The 16,575-nt window shown below is 43.0% G+C and overlaps 1 protein-coding gene across 4 annotated transcripts; it reads left to right on the plus strand.

Moving 5' to 3' along the window:
- The first annotated feature begins 6,293 nt into the window (after positions 1-6,293).
- Positions 6,294-16,575, plus strand: fnbp4 (formin binding protein 4). 4 transcript variants are annotated; one of them, XM_079275657.1, is made up of 17 exons: positions 6,294-6,404; positions 7,030-7,107; positions 7,193-7,311; positions 9,808-9,979; positions 10,097-10,243; positions 10,392-10,495; positions 10,604-10,948; positions 11,317-11,509; positions 11,632-11,771; positions 11,881-11,985; positions 12,271-12,404; positions 13,396-13,559; positions 13,757-14,052; positions 14,180-14,291; positions 14,440-14,633; positions 15,843-16,000; positions 16,142-16,575. In XM_079275657.1, the coding sequence occupies exons 1-17, from the start codon at positions 6,401-6,403 to the stop codon at positions 16,233-16,235; spliced, it is 2,559 nt and encodes an 852-aa protein (XP_079131783.1). In that variant the 5' UTR covers positions 6,294-6,400; the 3' UTR covers positions 16,236-16,575. The 4 variants fall into 4 exon arrangements, with proteins under 4 accessions (XP_079131783.1, XP_079131781.1, XP_079131780.1 ...); XM_079275655.1 differs by having other exon boundaries at positions 6,344-6,524; positions 10,097-10,244; positions 10,399-10,495; XM_079275654.1 differs by having other exon boundaries at positions 6,344-6,524.

Genomic DNA, 16,575 nt, shown 5'->3' on the forward strand with positions numbered 1-16,575 from the left:
TGATAAAACACGCACGGCACAATTGCAAAATGTATAATGACACTCAGGCCAGGCAAGAGAAACGCAGTAAACAAGTGGGTGAAAAAGCTCAGCTTGCGATGCTTCACGCTGTCCAACAGATGACACTAGGAGATGAGGGAGGCCAAAACCAACCCACCCACCCACGTAACAGCTATGGTAGGGGCCAGCTGAGGGGGCGCGGAAGAGGAATGCGACGTGGTAGGGGCCAAAGACGCTTCCAAGACAACCGAAATGAAGGACTTTCACATGTGCAGCCCAACGAGTGTTTTAACTGCTGTGAAACAGGACATTGGTCCAGAGACTGCCCTTATCGCTACACACACAGCGAATCACGACAGTGCGGAGAGGATGGAGGGGGTGACTTTCAACAATTTGGCACTTCCGACTGACGCGATGTGGGGAGGCGAGGCGAGGCGATGCACGTGGACAGGAGGCAGCTGACTCCCTCTCGGCTCCGGAACAGATAAGAACACACACACACACACACACTGACTCAGAACGCACAAACAACGCGCACATTTGCTGCAACGCACACACGCTTCCTTGCACGCACACTGCAGAACAACAATCCATTATTCTTAGTGTCATTTCACACTTAGAGCAACAGCAAGTGAATGCATCTACATCACAACCACACACTTATTCAATGCTCTCATCAGAGTCATACAAAAATATGCCAACTACAAAGGTAGTTGTGGAAGGGAGAGAATTAACATTTTTAGTAGATTCTGGAGCTACTCACTCTGTGATTCAACAGAAATATTTTCCCCGTCAGAAGATGAGTGGGCGTTTTGTATACTCTCAAGGGGCCTCCGGCTTAACTGTAACTGAAAGATTTTCTGTTCCGACGACGTGTGTACACACTGACTTGACTGATGACGATCCTGACATTACAGTGAAACACTCGTTTCTACTTTCGACCCTCTGTCCCATTAACTTAATGGGCAGAGACTTAATGTGCGTGTATGGAATAGGAGTAAAACCATCCTCTGATGGCCTTAAAGTGCTGAGGCAAAGAGTCGTACACCAAATGTTACAGACTCCCTCTGAGGCACTCTTTTGCTATCAATGGTGGCTCCCTGTTGACGACGCAGAACGACTGTCACACAGTAGACGCACGGGTCTCACCACATGCCGACCGCATGAACTACAAACATCTACACTGCACCTCACACATTTCTAAAGGACAAGATGTTTGCTATGAAGACAATTTTTTTGAAGGCATTAATGATGTAATCGCCTGTTCCACACTGTTTTGGTCTACTTATAAATCTGCTGTATCTGTTTCTCTGTCTCCATCACAGAAAGAACTGTTTGATGTTCCAGATTCAGCTCCTCACATCTCGCTGTCAAAAGGACGCGATGATGAGTGGAGAGATTTGGGTCCATTCGTCGCTCAATGCGAGGCGCTTACCGACTGGGAAAAGACATGTGATCCACTCATTCTGCGATCACAGTCTACCGGCTTCCACAGAACATTTTGTGTGCTCTTAACACCAGCCTGCAGATCAGTCTATGTGTTTCATGAGCTTAACAAAGAAATTCAAACGTTTTTAACTAAACCTGCATCTATTCCTCCCGCCCTTACTTCTGTTCCACAGACACTCTGGGCGGTGAACAAGTGCGACGTTGGCCTGATTCAAAACTGTCAGCCTGTCGTTATCACTCCGCGCTCTGATTTTCGGCCTCACAAGCACCAGTACCCTCTGCGCCAAGAGGCCATTGGCGGTATTACACCTGTGTTTGAGTCACTCCTGAAAGCAGGTGTGATTATTCCATGTCCAGACTCTCCAGTCAGGACACCGATATTTCCTGTTAAAAAGATCAGAGATGCAGGTAAGCCTACTGAATGGCGTTTCGTGCAAGACCTGAAAGCAGTAAATGCTGCAGTTCATGCACGTGCACCGAATGTGCCTAATCCTTACACTAGTCTAGCTCAGATTCCTCCTGCAGCTAAATGGTTTTCTGTTGTTGACCTTGTTATGGGAAAATATGTCATATTCTTATGCTTTAGGGTTAAAGAATGTAAGTCTTTAGAAGTGCAGGCACCAAACCTTGTTTCTTCTAAATGATTCTAGTAAGTTTCGAATCCAGGTGTCTTGTTATCTGTTATCTTGTGAATTGTTATCCTGTGCATTGTTTCTGTCTTCAAATTTCCTTGATGAGCATTAGCTGAAGGGCATGACCCTCTGCAGGCATATATGATGTGTGATGGTAAAACAGGCTTATTCTGTCTCTGCAATACTGTGACTTAACTCTTTGACCAGGTCACAGTGACATCAAAGGAAGCATCTGACTGGGTGTATCCATGGTTTATTGTGGGGCAAACTGATAACAAAGGGATTTGTAAACAGGCCATGAAGCGCCTTCAGGTTATCGTAAAGACAGGACACTATGCTTCAAAGGAAGACATCTGCCTTGACTTGTTTTCTTGTTTGTTTATTCTTGTTTGCGAGGCAAGATAACAGCATGCTGGCTGGGTATAAATGTCCGTGCATTTAACTGTGTCGTCAGAGCACTTCTTTCAGATGACGGTGATGTATCTGTGAGACTGTGTTCTCTTTGCTTGCAAGCAAATAAATTGACTATTACAACTTTGATCCTTCATCCAGACTCTGTTTCATTTGACATTGATTTGAAAACACTTTACACTCTTCTCCCGACTATTCATAGAAATATTCCACAACAACCTGTCAAATGCTTTTTTCAGTGTCCCAGTCGACAAGGAAAGTCAATATTGGTTTGCCTTCAATTTTAACGGTAAACCGTACACCTTCACACGGCTGTGTCAAGGCTACACTGAGTCTCCAACCATCTACAATGATGCACTCAGAGAAAGCTTAGAAAGTCTAACTCTCTCACCAGGCTCTGCACTCCTGCAGTATGTAGACAACTGCCTTATCGCAGCTCCAACTCAGGCACAGTGTCAGAAAGACACAATAAAACTGCTAAAGCATTTAGCACAAGAGGGCCACAAGGCCAGCCTATCTAAATTACAGTTTGTTACGCAAAATGTACATTTCTTAGGTCATGACATTTCAGGGGAAGGGAAAACTCTCTCTCCAAAAAGAATAGCTTCAATCGTGTCGATACCAAAACCTGACACTAAAAAACAGTTGATGTCCTTTTTAGGTATGTGTTCATACTGTCGGTCGTTTATACCTAACTACTCACAGATGGAGAAGCCATTATCAAGTTTGATTCACTGTAAAAATCAAACAGCACATGGCAAAATAATTTGGACTGAAGAAGGTCATTCAGCCTCCACACAAATGAAATGTGCTCTGCAAACTCCTCCAACTTTAGGACTGCCAGATCCGAACAAACCATTCACTCAGACAGTGGATGAAAGACAGGGCTGCATGACCTCTGTGTTGTTACAATCACACGGTGACAAATTAAGACCAGTTGCGTATTTCTCCGCAAAACTCGATCCAGTCGCAGCTGGTTTGCCACAATGTTTGCGTGCAGTGGCCGCGGCTGAAAAGGCACTCGCGGCCTCACGTGACATAGTAGGATACGCTCCATTAACTCTGCTCGTTCCTCATTCAGTGTCTTTGATTCTCCTCGAACAGAAATCATCTCACCTCTCTGCAGCGCGATATTTGCGTTATCACACATGTCTCTTAGACATGCCAAACGTAACGGTCAAACGCTGTACTAATCTTAACCCTGCATCATTACTCCCCATTCCTGGTGACGGAGAGGAGCACAACTGTTTAGCTGAGCTCCAAGCTCGGTGCACTCCTCGTCCTGACTTGATGGACACTCCGCTGCACAACAGCGACATGGTAATGTATGTTGATGGATCTGCCACCCGCGATCACACTGGTACTAATCTTGTGGGTTTTGCTGTTGTTTCGGACTCAGAAGTGCTGTGTTCAGGTTCTCTGCCATGTCATCTTTCAGCCCAGGCAGCTGAGCTCATCGCGCTCACTGAAGCATGCAAACTAGCTGAAGGTAAAACTGTTACAGTTCACACTGACTCTCGTTATGCATTCGGAGTAATTCACGATTTTGGGAGTCTGTGGAAACACAGAAAGTTCCTTAAGTCTGATGGGAAACCTGTTTTGCATCACACTCTCATTGCTGAACTGTTAGAAGCCATTTTATTGCCAACAGCAATTGCTATATATATATATATAGCAATTGCTATATATATATATATATATAGCTATATATATATATATATATATATATATAGCTATATATATATATATATATATATATAGCTATATATATATATATAGCTATATATATATAGCTATATATATATAGCTATATATATATAGCTATATATATATATAGCTATATATATATAGCTATATATATATATATAGCTATATATATATATATATATATATATATATATAGCTATAGCTATATATATATATAGCTATAGCTATATATAGCTATATATATATATAGCTATATATATAGCTATATATATATATATATATATAGCTATATATATATAGCTATATATATATATATATAGCTATATATATATATAGCTATATATATATAGCTATATATATATATAGCTATATATATATATATAGCTATATATATATAGCTATATATATATATATATATAGCTATATATATATATATATATATAGCTATATATATATATATATATATATAGCTATATATATATAGCTATATATATATATATATATATATATGTATATATATATAGCTATATATATATATATATATATGTATATATATATAGCTATATATATATATATATATATATAGCTATATATATATATAGCTATATATATAGCTATATATATATATAGCTATATATATATATATAGCTATATATATATATATAGCTATATATATATATATATATATATATAGCTATATATATATAGATAGCTATATATATATATATATATATATATATATATATATATATATATATATATATATATATATATATATGTATATATGTATATATATATATATATATATATATATGTATATATATATATATATATATATATGTATATATATATATGTATATATATATATATATATATATATATATATATATATATATATATATATATATGTATATATATATATATATATATATATATATGTATATATATATATATATATATATATATATGTATATATATATATGTATGTATGTATGTCTATACATATACATATAGGAAGAGGCGCCCTTGCATATCTAGCGCCTAGCTTATCTAGTCGGCCGAACATAACAATATGCTGTTACATCAACATTTCACACACACTGAAGTTCCAGAGAAGGCGGGACCCGGACGTGAGCCAGTGTGGGCGGAGATACCCAGTGCTCCAACCGGCTGTCTGTTAGATAGAAACAGATCCGCCTCCTACTTAGTATTCAACCAATAGGCTTCCATCCGAAGAACCTATTCACGACTCGCGCACTCTGTCTAAGCGCCTTTTTAGCTTTTCATTCGCTCCTACAGAGTGAACTTTCTAGGTCCGTGCACGTTTAACTGCTGGACATAATACTTCTGTTACAAATAAACCTTATTGCTTGAATTGAGCTAAACGCCTCGACCTAAGTCTGTTCACCTGAGTTTCCTCCTCAACATGAGTTTCATTCACAACACGGGCCGATGAAGGGCAGAGTGGTCTCGTGTGACGTCACAGTTTAGCTGTCGGCCATGTTGGAGTACACACAAAGCCACTGGCATGCACGGCTGCGTCGCATAACCTATCGGTGGTGAACTTTTATGCTGTCTTTGGTTGTGGCAGCAGAGCTGATAGAGACAAGAAATCATTCTTTCGTTTGCCAGCGGTCATTACACATCAAGGAAATGACACGAAGGAGCTATCCAAGCGACGTCGCGAGAAATGGCTGTCACGCATCTCTCGAGATATAAAGGAATGGAATTTGGCGTACACTAGAGTATGTGCGGATCACTTTATAAGTGGTCAGTGATTTTATTTACAAAGGGTTTTGATGTTAAATCGTGTCCCAGTTGCATTCTTTAATCAAAAAGAATTTCCATTAACTCTTCTATCACCATTTCATTGCCATCATTACCACTACCCCATAATGTGCTATGAGCATTCAAATCTCCACAACATATCGCTTTCCCTTCTAAATGTACAGCTAATTCATCCCGTAATTATATTGAAAGACATCCTAATCCAGTCACAAACACCACATGTTTTCCGTTTAGGTAAATGTTTGTCTCGTGCTCCTTCTCTCTTCTAGCATTCAGACGCAGCGTTACTATTACAAAACATGACCACATGAACCGGAAGTTGATGCCTTCTTTTGTGCCACTTCGAAGCAGCAGAACCGAGCCGCAACAACGACGCCAGGGAAGGCTGCAGGGCCCCAGACTGACAGACAGCGATGGGTAAGAAAACTCGCCTCACAGGAGGAGCGGTCGGTCGGAGAACGATCCTCCAGCTTTCACCGTCCGGGCTCCGTGGTGGGGATGTCGGAGAGAGGGAAGAAGCCCCCTCGGGATCCGATGGTATTTCTTAATGTTATCTCAGTGGCTTGCTAGCTGAATGCTAAATGCTGGAGCTGTGAAGCATGTGGCCATCTTTTAAAAATCGATTCACTTAACGACATTTCGCTGCCGAATTAGTTAACATTATGTGCAAAAATACATCAACAAAAATAGCTGACGTGTACGCTTAATTATGGCAATATGCTAGCTCATGAAACGAAACCATTTTTTTCTAAGCTAAGCTAACGGATCGACCAGAAGCTATCGTGCAGCGTGCTAAGCTTGACGGTTAACGTTGTTGTGAGCATGCCAACATAGTCTTGCGACAAATGACTGAGCTATTTAATCCAAACGCAATTATCCTAACTCCATTAACGTTACCATTACATTACACTTGTTTCATCTCGGAGTGTGAGGACTGTGTACGTGTGGGAGAACAACGTTACCGTCTACCTAGCTTGCTGTAGCAACTAGCTATGTAACGTTAGAAGACGAGGCTAACCTCTTGGCTGACATTTTTTTGCAGATGAACAGGAGGGCGATGGACTCAGAATCGTGAGAGAAAGACTCACACACATGAAGACTTCCGCAGTAAAGGCCACAGGTAAAGTAACTGTATATGCGAGGAGCTGTGTGTTTCTTACGCAATGCGAAACATACAGTTGAACACGTTGTTTTGTCTCGCGTAGAGGGCTTGTCCTTGCTTGGAGCCTATGAGGACAGTGATGAAGAGGATGCTGGAGACTCTGTTCCGCGTTCAACTGGAAAGTCAGCTGACATCGACAGTACATTGGCCAATTTCATGGCTGTGAGTATAATTTGCTTCATATCTTAATCATCTGTTTTGTACAACTTAAAGATAAATAAGTTCATACGTTTAGGTCAGCGGTTCCCAAACTTTTAAGGCCGCGCACCCCCTTCTACATCCCGACCGGGTTCGCGCACCACCCCCCCTTAATAAAAAAAAAAAAAAAGAAGCAACAGAGCCTTTTAAGCCTTTATAGCCGCATAAGAATCGGACCAATGAGAGAACAGTTTGCTCGCGGGTGGCATTTGTTTACAAGATTTAGTCCGCTGTTAAATGTTGCAGTGTGAACACAAACCGAACAAAGGAGCAACTGCAACAAAGCAAACGAACTGAAGGTGTGAAAACGCACTGAAACACTGCAACAAAGTTTCAATAACTTTCAGTGACACAAGGCGACACTTTTAAAGAGCAATACGGATGTGAGGACACACGCACAGGCTCAGAGGCAGATTATCACATTTAATTTACAATTAATGAGCGACTAATGTAGCCAGGATGTCTTCGGACAAAGCATCGATGCGGCGCGACACAGTGTTGTTGGACACCGGGATCATGTCCAACTTTTTTGCTTCTTTCTCCCCAATCATACATTCTACCATCTCTCTGGCAGCTGGCAAGCTCACGTCTTCGGCGATTGTGTGCGGTAGCCCCTTTTTCGCTATTCTGTAACCAGATATGAAGCCCGTAGTGCGTCATTTATAGACCAACACATGAATGAGACTGCAGTTGTTTTTGGCTGTTTTGTAACTCCTCCAATTTCGATATAAACAATGTAAGGGGCTTTTGACTTGCACTGGCATGCTTGGTGTTCAGGTGGCGACGTAAATAAGAGCTTCAGACTGTTAGCCAGAACCTCACTGCACACCATGCACTGTGGCTTTGGGGAATCTGCGTTGCCAATCCAAGTGAAGCCCAGACACAGATACTTTTCATCATATTTCCTCTTTTTTTCCCAGTCTGCGCCGTCTCATCTTCCTCTGACTCTGGCTCGATTTCTTCTCCCGGTCTCTCCCCAATAACGCACCTCTCCGTTCCCCTCGCCTCCGATTCCTCTCTCTCTCTCTGTCCCTCTCCTCTTTTACGACTGATGGCTTCAGATGTCCCACCTGACAGTTTTTAAATTAAAATTACATTTTTTTTTAATATTTAATATTATTACACCATCAGACCGCCATTACACTTTTCCTCTCGCGCACCCCCTAGAGGCAGCTCGCGCACCCCCAGGGGTGCGCACACCCCACTTTGGGAATCCCTGGTTTAGGTTAACTTGTACCTATTAGTGGTACAGTTGAGGCTGTGGCCTACTGCATAACATTTACGTATATACTGTTCACAACAGCAGAGACACAATCCGTTAACTCAGTTTGTATGTAATTGAGGGACATAATGAACCAACTGGTATTTACCTTTGTCGGCCTCAGACCAGTTGTGAAATGCACGTTCCTTGATCGGTTTTGTTTCGATGGTATGTCTAAGGACTGTACCTAGATTAGGCGAAAGATTCAAGAATACATTATTAATGAATTTCTTTCTCCATATCATTTGACTAAGTGAGAGGACAGCCGATGATGCAAAAATAAAAATGATACTTGGTGCATTTTTTTCTTTACAAGTAGACTGCATGTTTTGGTTTTCCCAATTTACGATATATTTTGTGAAGGCGTCTAACCTGGGCCTAGTGTTTCATGAATACATCTAATTATTTTTCTACCGACGAGTGCTTAGAAGAGTGTGGTTAATTCTAAGGCCTGAAAACATAACGGAATTGTACCCCAAACCGGACAGTTTTTAGCTAATGTTTCAAAACAATTCACTTACAATGTTGATAAAAATGATCGTGTAATGTTTTCAGTTGATTTAATGGTGTTAAACTGAAGTTAAACTTCGTACCTTTCAAACGAAATATTGTTGTAATTATTACAGTTAGCTTTGCCTTTACCAGAGTCGTTAAAACGATGCTAACACGGGTGAATTAGCCGTGCACTGCTCTTGGCCTAATCCGTACAAACACGTTGTAAACACTGGCTGCTGCTGGTTTTTCGGGGATATTCGCTTGTTCCAGGGTCGCAAAAATGACCATCAATGCTGTCAACACATCCGGGACCGTAGTTCTGTCCTTCACAATAAGATATCACGCTTCAACAACTCCAAATGATGCAATAAAAGCTCCTTAATTTCCGTTCGAGCCGTTTCAGCGTCGCCCGAGCGTTCTTTCTGCTTTCTCTCATCAAAGTCACTTTCCTATAGTATTTAGACATATAAACGTCCATATATATTCATGAAATTTGACACATAGATTATTTGATATGTATGAATTGATATTATTTACGTTTGGTTGGCGATCGCCGAAGAAAATTACAGCGTAATGACCGGAAAGGGCGTCACGACGGAATTGTTCGAGACAGGCCAATAGCAGCTAGTGCCGACCGAGGCAGGCCATCGTTACGTTAGTTTCTCAAAAATATAAATTCCTTTTGCACATGTTTTCCACCACAGGAAATTGATGCAATCACCACCCAGCCAAATGCAGATGATACAGCTCAACCTTCGGTCCCAACTACCACCCCACCCAGACCTGAGGTTGATGCTCGACAGCCAGCTGCCAGTGCAGACCAGAACCAACAAAGCACAGAGTTTGTGTACAATACTCAGTACTCACTTTCTGGAGGTAACTGTCTATCAGCCACCCTTTAGTATAGCAGAACATAAGGATTGTGTGCAGTATATCACCTAGAATCGGCTTTGATCTGTTTCCAAGCAGCTCATGGTTGTTGTTTTTTTGCAGTGGGTGTAGAGATGGGAGATTGGCAGGAGGTGTGGGATGAGAACTCTGGCTGCCACTACTACTGGAGCACTCAGACTAATGAGGTGTCCTGGGAGCTGCCGCACTATCTAGCTGATCAGGTGCAAAGCCTGGGGCAGACTAATAACAGGTAGGAGAAACTGACAGAGACAGTGTCATCACAACTGTGTGAACAGCAGCTTCATCTTTTACTGTACCTATCTGACCTCAAGTACAATTCTTCATCTCAAGTACAGCAATTCAGACGTCTATGATGTATTTTGTACTTTTCTTTGGCGCTCTAGTGTCAATGGCAACGGCACAGCGCATGAAGCTCATCACACCAAGGAAAGTGCTGCAATTGTTGCAGCCCAGCCATCTGTGAAGGAGATCAAAGTGACGGCAAGTCTCATTTAAGTCCAACACAAATGTGAATTAATTTGAATCTGTGGTGTTTAAAGACATTTATTATGAGTTTTAATATGTTTCCCTCATGTTTTTCTCTAAAAGGAGGTAATTGAGAGTGTTGTAGGCCTCACAAGTGAAGAAGAGGAGTGCCATGGAGTGGCTGCATCTCTGCTTGGGCCTTTGATCCCATCTGAAGTGAAAGAAGCAGAAGAAAAATGGAGGAAAACACTGCTTAAAGGGTTGGATGAGACTGAGGACAGTGTCGATTCTGACGGGGAAGGTGTTCACGATGCAGGATCCCCATCTCCCCCTCTGTCGGACCCGGACCCGATCCTCACTGTCCAGAAAGATCTTTGCCCCAAGAAGCAGTCGGAAGACAACTCTGATGCTGAGGAGGAGACGGAAGAAGACACAATGGAGCTGGAATTGGCCCTGGAGAGGAAAAAGGTGTGTCTTGGATCCAATACAGTTCTGTGTTGGGGGGGAGGGGGATCTAGCTTTGTCCCATGTTCATGAACCCAACGTCACAGGAACGTTCTGGACGGAATTTCTTTTTAATTTGGCACAAGCTTCCACTTGGACTCAAGGATGAACTGATTCGAATTGGGAGGTCAAAGGTCACTCACTAATTATGACTGTTTCACACAAAGTGAAGTGATGACATTTTGGACAGACATGGGTGTAAACTGCAACGTGACTGGATGGCCAAGGCATACAACCACAACGCCGTTTCTCTGGTTTTCGTGTGCAGCAATGGTGATTCAAACTCTGTTACGTTAACGTGGCCTTTCCCTCACCTGTTATCTGGCTCTTAGGCTGAGCTCCGGGCGCTGGAGGAGGGCGATGTGAGTGCCGGGGGCTCCAGTCCTTGTTCTGAGACGAGCCAAGAAGCCCCTGGTTCCAGAGGCATCCTACTGAAGAAAAAACGGTGGAAGACTGCCTTCCCCAGTGCTCCCAGCCCCGACTCCAACAGCATAGGCTCAGACATACAGGACGGCACAGAGACGGGTGAGTCCAAATAGTTGCACGCACTATTGGAGGGTGGCGTGCATGAAAATGAATATTCCACTTATAAAATGTTTGTAATCTAAACTCCCTGCATATTTATATGACTCCTTTGTATCTTATAGCACTTTCTAAAGTCCAAGAGAGTGTTAAAGAAGGAGAGGAGAAGGAAACGGACGACTCGGAAGAGAAGGCGGTTACAAATCCTCCGGTAAAAGAAGAGGCGGAAACACCGGAGCTCAAAGTAGAAACGCCTGAGCTCAGGGTAAAAACAATGTTCCAACAAACTATTATTATTGTCACAATCCTTTTTTTTTTTTTTTTTTTTTTTTTTTTTTTTTAAGGATATGTTTTTAATGTTGACGAAAATGTAGTTTCAGATTGGACAACTGGCTAACACGTTAACCAGCAAGATGGAGTTCCTGGGGATAAACAAAAAGGCGATCTCAAACTTTCAGTTTCTTCTGTTACAAACTGAGGTGAGTGGGAAATGGTTCAGTTTCTCAGCAATATTATCCTAGCTTCCAGATGTAGAACTCTAAAATATTTAACGCTTCATTTTGTTTCATATCATTTGGCACACAGCCATGTGGTAGTACTTAATATTTAAAATGCTCATCATAATCCATCATAGGGTGTCATTTGGAAACTTAATGTAATTACTTTTCCATGTTTCACATCTATCATTTGGTTCTGCATGTCTCTGTATCCCTTTTACTTCTACTTTATGGTCTTCATCTTACTCATGTCTCCTCCCCCCCCAGACTCGGATTGCTGACTGGAGAGAGGGCGCTCTGAACGGGGTCTATCTTCGTCGCCGGCTTCAGGAAGCAGCCGAACACATAAAATATTACGAACTTAACGCCACTCCTAAAGGCTGGTCCTGCCACTGGGACAGGTACGCGCTCCTTACCTTTCACATCTCTAAACTCCCTCGTCCCCCCCCAAAAAACGTACCGTGTGACTACACCCTTCTCAGTGCCGAGGTTGCAGACTTTGTTTCATGACTTGGGGAGAAGCTTAACCAGTCTGGGAGGATCAGAATACTTGGCAGAAACAGACTCTGCAGGTTTCTGTGATGCAATCCTGGCACTCAGCCTTGCACATACTGATAAGGGAGCATCCACTCTGGGCCGGCCTGCTTCCTGTCAAATATTCCTGCCACCAAAAACTCCCTGTCCCCATAACAGACTCTTACGCCCTTTGTTGTCAGGGCCTTTGTAGACTGATTATGGGTCCAGTCAGTGAAACATTTGGGAAGGGGGGGTATGGTAAGAAGGTTGGTTTTGTGGGAGAGCTTTGCACTTTACAGGACTACAACACCCAGAATGCAATGCAGACAGTGATGCCCCGGAAGCGAGGAGTGTCGCGCATCAAATAAAAGGTGAAGATGGAGCAATGACGGGAACCCAGCAGGTCAGGCCTACTCTATTTCATATGTCTTCCTGTTTTATTTTTTTTCTTTCTGATGTAAAATGAGTCTAGTGTGTGCTTGTAATTTTTGACCCATGCTTGTTGATGATGATGGTGGTGTTTCCTCTCTGGCGTCTTCCTGTGTCTGGGAGGTAATGGTTGTCTAAAACGGAACAAATGTGACAACCATGGTGTGAGCTGCTGAATGCTACTTTCAGGACCTAGAGATGATTTGTTTTGCTTTCTTTGTTTTTGAGAGCAAAGGTGGGTTCCCTATCCACAGCCATGACCACACTCTAATTGGGCCCTTCTTTTGGACAGCTAAAGTCGCTGTCCAAACCAACACTCCTGCCCCCTTACCGTGGCCGCTATGTCCACTCCCTCGCCCCACTGTCCCAGGGTATCCTGCCACTCCTCCAGTTGCTAGGACAGTCGTTGAGACTCTTGCCTTCTATCTCTGTTGTCCCACTCTTTAGAGAGCACAGGCGGTATTTCTATGTGAACGACCGGACAAGTGCCTCCCAATGGGATTTTCCAAAAGAGGACACCAAGGAGGAAGACCCGAAAGGCAGCCAAGGCACACAGACTTCCAGTCAAGGGGACACCACAGCGTTGTCTGAATCTGCTGGTGGCGTCACAGGTCAGTCTTTTTCTGCTGTGTTGTCTTTAGTGACTTCAGAAAAATGTATTAATCTTCCTGTAAGTGTTTTTCCTATCGCACATATGCCTGGATAATGAATATTGCGTTGCTGTTTTAAGTACATACTATGTGACGAGGCAGTCCACGCTTCACCCCATGGTTTTACAAAGTTTTTTTTAATTAATTTTTTTAAACAGGATCTTTTGCCCCTGCCACCCCACCAGCGCCTCCTCAGCCCAGTGCATCATCTGTCTGGTCCCCACCTCCACCTCCTCTTCCAGACAGCCCACCTCCGCCTTCCAACAACCCCCCGCCTCCGCCTCTCCCCCCAGGCTCACCACCTCCACCTCCTCCTCCCCCTGACAGCGATGGAGAGATCATGGAGGTAGAGATGGAAATGGATGATGAGAACGACGGTGAGCCTCCTGCTCCGGGGACGGAGGAAGATGGCTCTGGGAGGCCTCCTTTACCTCCAGGCACGGCTAGCTTCAAGGTGTGGGAGTAATCCAAGTTAATTTAGGGAACTCCAGTTCATTTTGTACACGATAATGCTATAGGTTTATATTCAGAATATGAGAAGACTTCCGCTTCTAACCTGTATCATATTTTGCCACACACAGATTGTGGAGTTGCCGGGCCCCTTGGGGAAGGCTCAGAAACGTAAAGCCAGCCAGCTGAGTAAAACTATTGGCAGTAGTGCCATTCTCTACACCCAGCCTGCTTTTAGTGCAGGTAAATGGATCACAACCCAGCAGCTGCTGTTAAACTATGTATTGGGCATTTTTCCCCAACATGGTTACCTGTCTGAACAGCATTATTGCACATCCCCTGAAACAAGACTAGAGTCCTGTTTACTCGGTGACGGGTTCTCTTTGTGCAGCTCCTCTCATGTCTGCTGCTGCTTACTGGGGCGTGCCAGCTGTCCCTGCTCCCTTGGTCCCTTGTGAACCTCCTGTCCCACCCGTCCCGGCCCTACCTCCTCAGCCACCACTGCCACCATCCCAGCCGCCCTCTGAACCTCCCGGAGCCAAGGTTCCTCCCATGGACAAGACCAAGAAAGTGAAAAAGGATAAGGTCAGTATTGGAGTTAACGGTTTACATCAATTGTCAGAGGGCAGTGAGAAAACCCCAATTACATACAAAAGCAGAGTACAAACGTAATACTATACCAACGTGTCCACAGCTGGGATAGGTAGCTTGTAGCACTTGACCTCCTGTTAGTTGAGCCCATGAGGATTTTGTTATCCGAGTCTATGAAGCCAGCCGATCCATTTGTACATGAGATTTCTTAAAACAGCTTCTAGAGTGTTGACTCCTGCAGCAACAAACATTTGACTTGCACTGCACCATCGAGGGACCGGTCATGACGGCACTCTTTCTGGCATCGTAGTTGGTGTCGTGTGTTTCCACATCATACACAGAACGCAATGTAAGGAGCTGCTGGAGACCAGCACTAGATGGTCTCATCTGCGTATATAATATGGTTCACTAGAGTACCACCAGTCAGGCACCTGATGGTACAGGCTTTTATTAGCTCGGACAGATTTTTAAATACATAGATTATAAGGAACTGGGGCCAAAATACCGGTGCCCTTTTGTCTACTACATTTTGCAAACTCCAAAAGGGCCTGTGACCCTGTTGCCCCATTTTACTCCTACAGTCTGGTGGCCATGACAGTAAGATAGGATTCAAACAATGTATTTGAGCATCCCTCTGACTCAATACAACAAACAGCTGATTATTTCTTGAGTTAATCATACCATTTAATCTGTCCAGCATCATTCTTTATTGGCTAAAGCTATGTGCCTGTAGTCATCTAGGCTGCCAACTTTTCCAGCTTGGTCCTTGATGACTGGCACTAACGGACAACACTGAGTATGCTAGTCAGCCTTGACTCATGGAGGCAGTAAATGGCAAGGAGAGAAGCTGTCCTCACGCTGGCATGTTTACGATGTGGTCTAAACCACTTTGCTTTATCAGACTGCTTGTTTACAGCTTTGGTACACAACATGTGGCATAATCACCAGTGAAACATTACAGTCAATATTGTCCACGTTACACAAATCACTTTGGACACAGTTGAATACAATTCTTATAATGCTGTCGCCATAAGTCCAGACATTGATGTCCAGTATTGTCTTTCTTTCGATTGTAAACCGTATGGGTTGATTGTCTTTGCTTGGATTGTTTCTTCACAGTCAAGCCATCTTTGTAATCTAATGCTAATATGTCACATGAGAAGAACCTGCATTGAGTTTTTTTCTCTTCCCATGTCTCTACAGTCAAAGAAGAGTAAGATCAAAATGCCGTCTCTGGTGATGAAGTGGCAGAGTATCCAGAAGGAGTTGGACGAAGAAGAGAAGAGCAGCTCCAGTGACGAGGACCGAGATCAGCTGAACAAGAAGAGTATCGAGGACTGGAAGCATCAGCAGTTCAGCACGTACGTCTATGTTTGAACAGAGTAACATTTTTAAAGGTTATGATGGTTGTACGATGTCGCTCCACTGTTCCATTGACTTCTTGGCGTTTCTTCTATTTTTCCATGGTGATGACTCTTCATTAACTGTTTTTAATTCTACAGAGGAAAAGCTTCAAAGAATGCCAATTTTGAGCACCTGCCCGATAACTGGCGGGACCGTCTGAAGAAGAAACGGAAGACGGCGAATAACACGTAACATCCAACCTGGGTCATACGTTGCCCAGTGACCTTTTATTTTTTGTTTTTTTTACTCTGCTCCAACCATGACCATAAGGTTATCTTACCCCAGATTACAGTTTTGTTTAATGGGCTTTCTTTACCATTTAACGTGTCAACCATGGAGACATTTGAGGGGGCCTTGAACGGCCGTTTCATGGTTTTGTAACCACTATTGTAAATGTGCCAAAAGTCTTGAGTTCATCAGAAATACTTCACGTCATAGATGACCTCCACAGTTTGTTCGGAGGGATTGTCTATTTTATTGAGAATTTATACAACAGTGTTCATGTCATGCATGATGGGATAAGCCATGTGTT

Source organism: Melanostigma gelatinosum, assembly GCF_949748355.1.
Source record: "Melanostigma gelatinosum genome assembly, chromosome: 1".
Lineage (NCBI taxonomy): Eukaryota > Metazoa > Chordata > Actinopteri > Perciformes > Zoarcidae > Melanostigma > Melanostigma gelatinosum.

Bases quoted from the DNA above. Each gene is read 5' to 3' on its own strand.
- fnbp4 (XM_079275654.1), top strand. From the start codon at position 6,401: ATGGGTAAGAAAACTCGCCTCACAGGAGGAGCGGTCGGTCGGAGAACG. The intron at 11,772-11,880 runs GTAAAAACAATG...ACGAAAATGTAG, and splicing joins TAGAAACGCCTGAGCTCAGG to TTTCAGATTGGACAACTGGC. The intron at 12,405-13,395 runs GTACGCGCTCCT...CCCACTCTTTAG, and splicing joins TGGTCCTGCCACTGGGACAG to AGAGCACAGGCGGTATTTCT.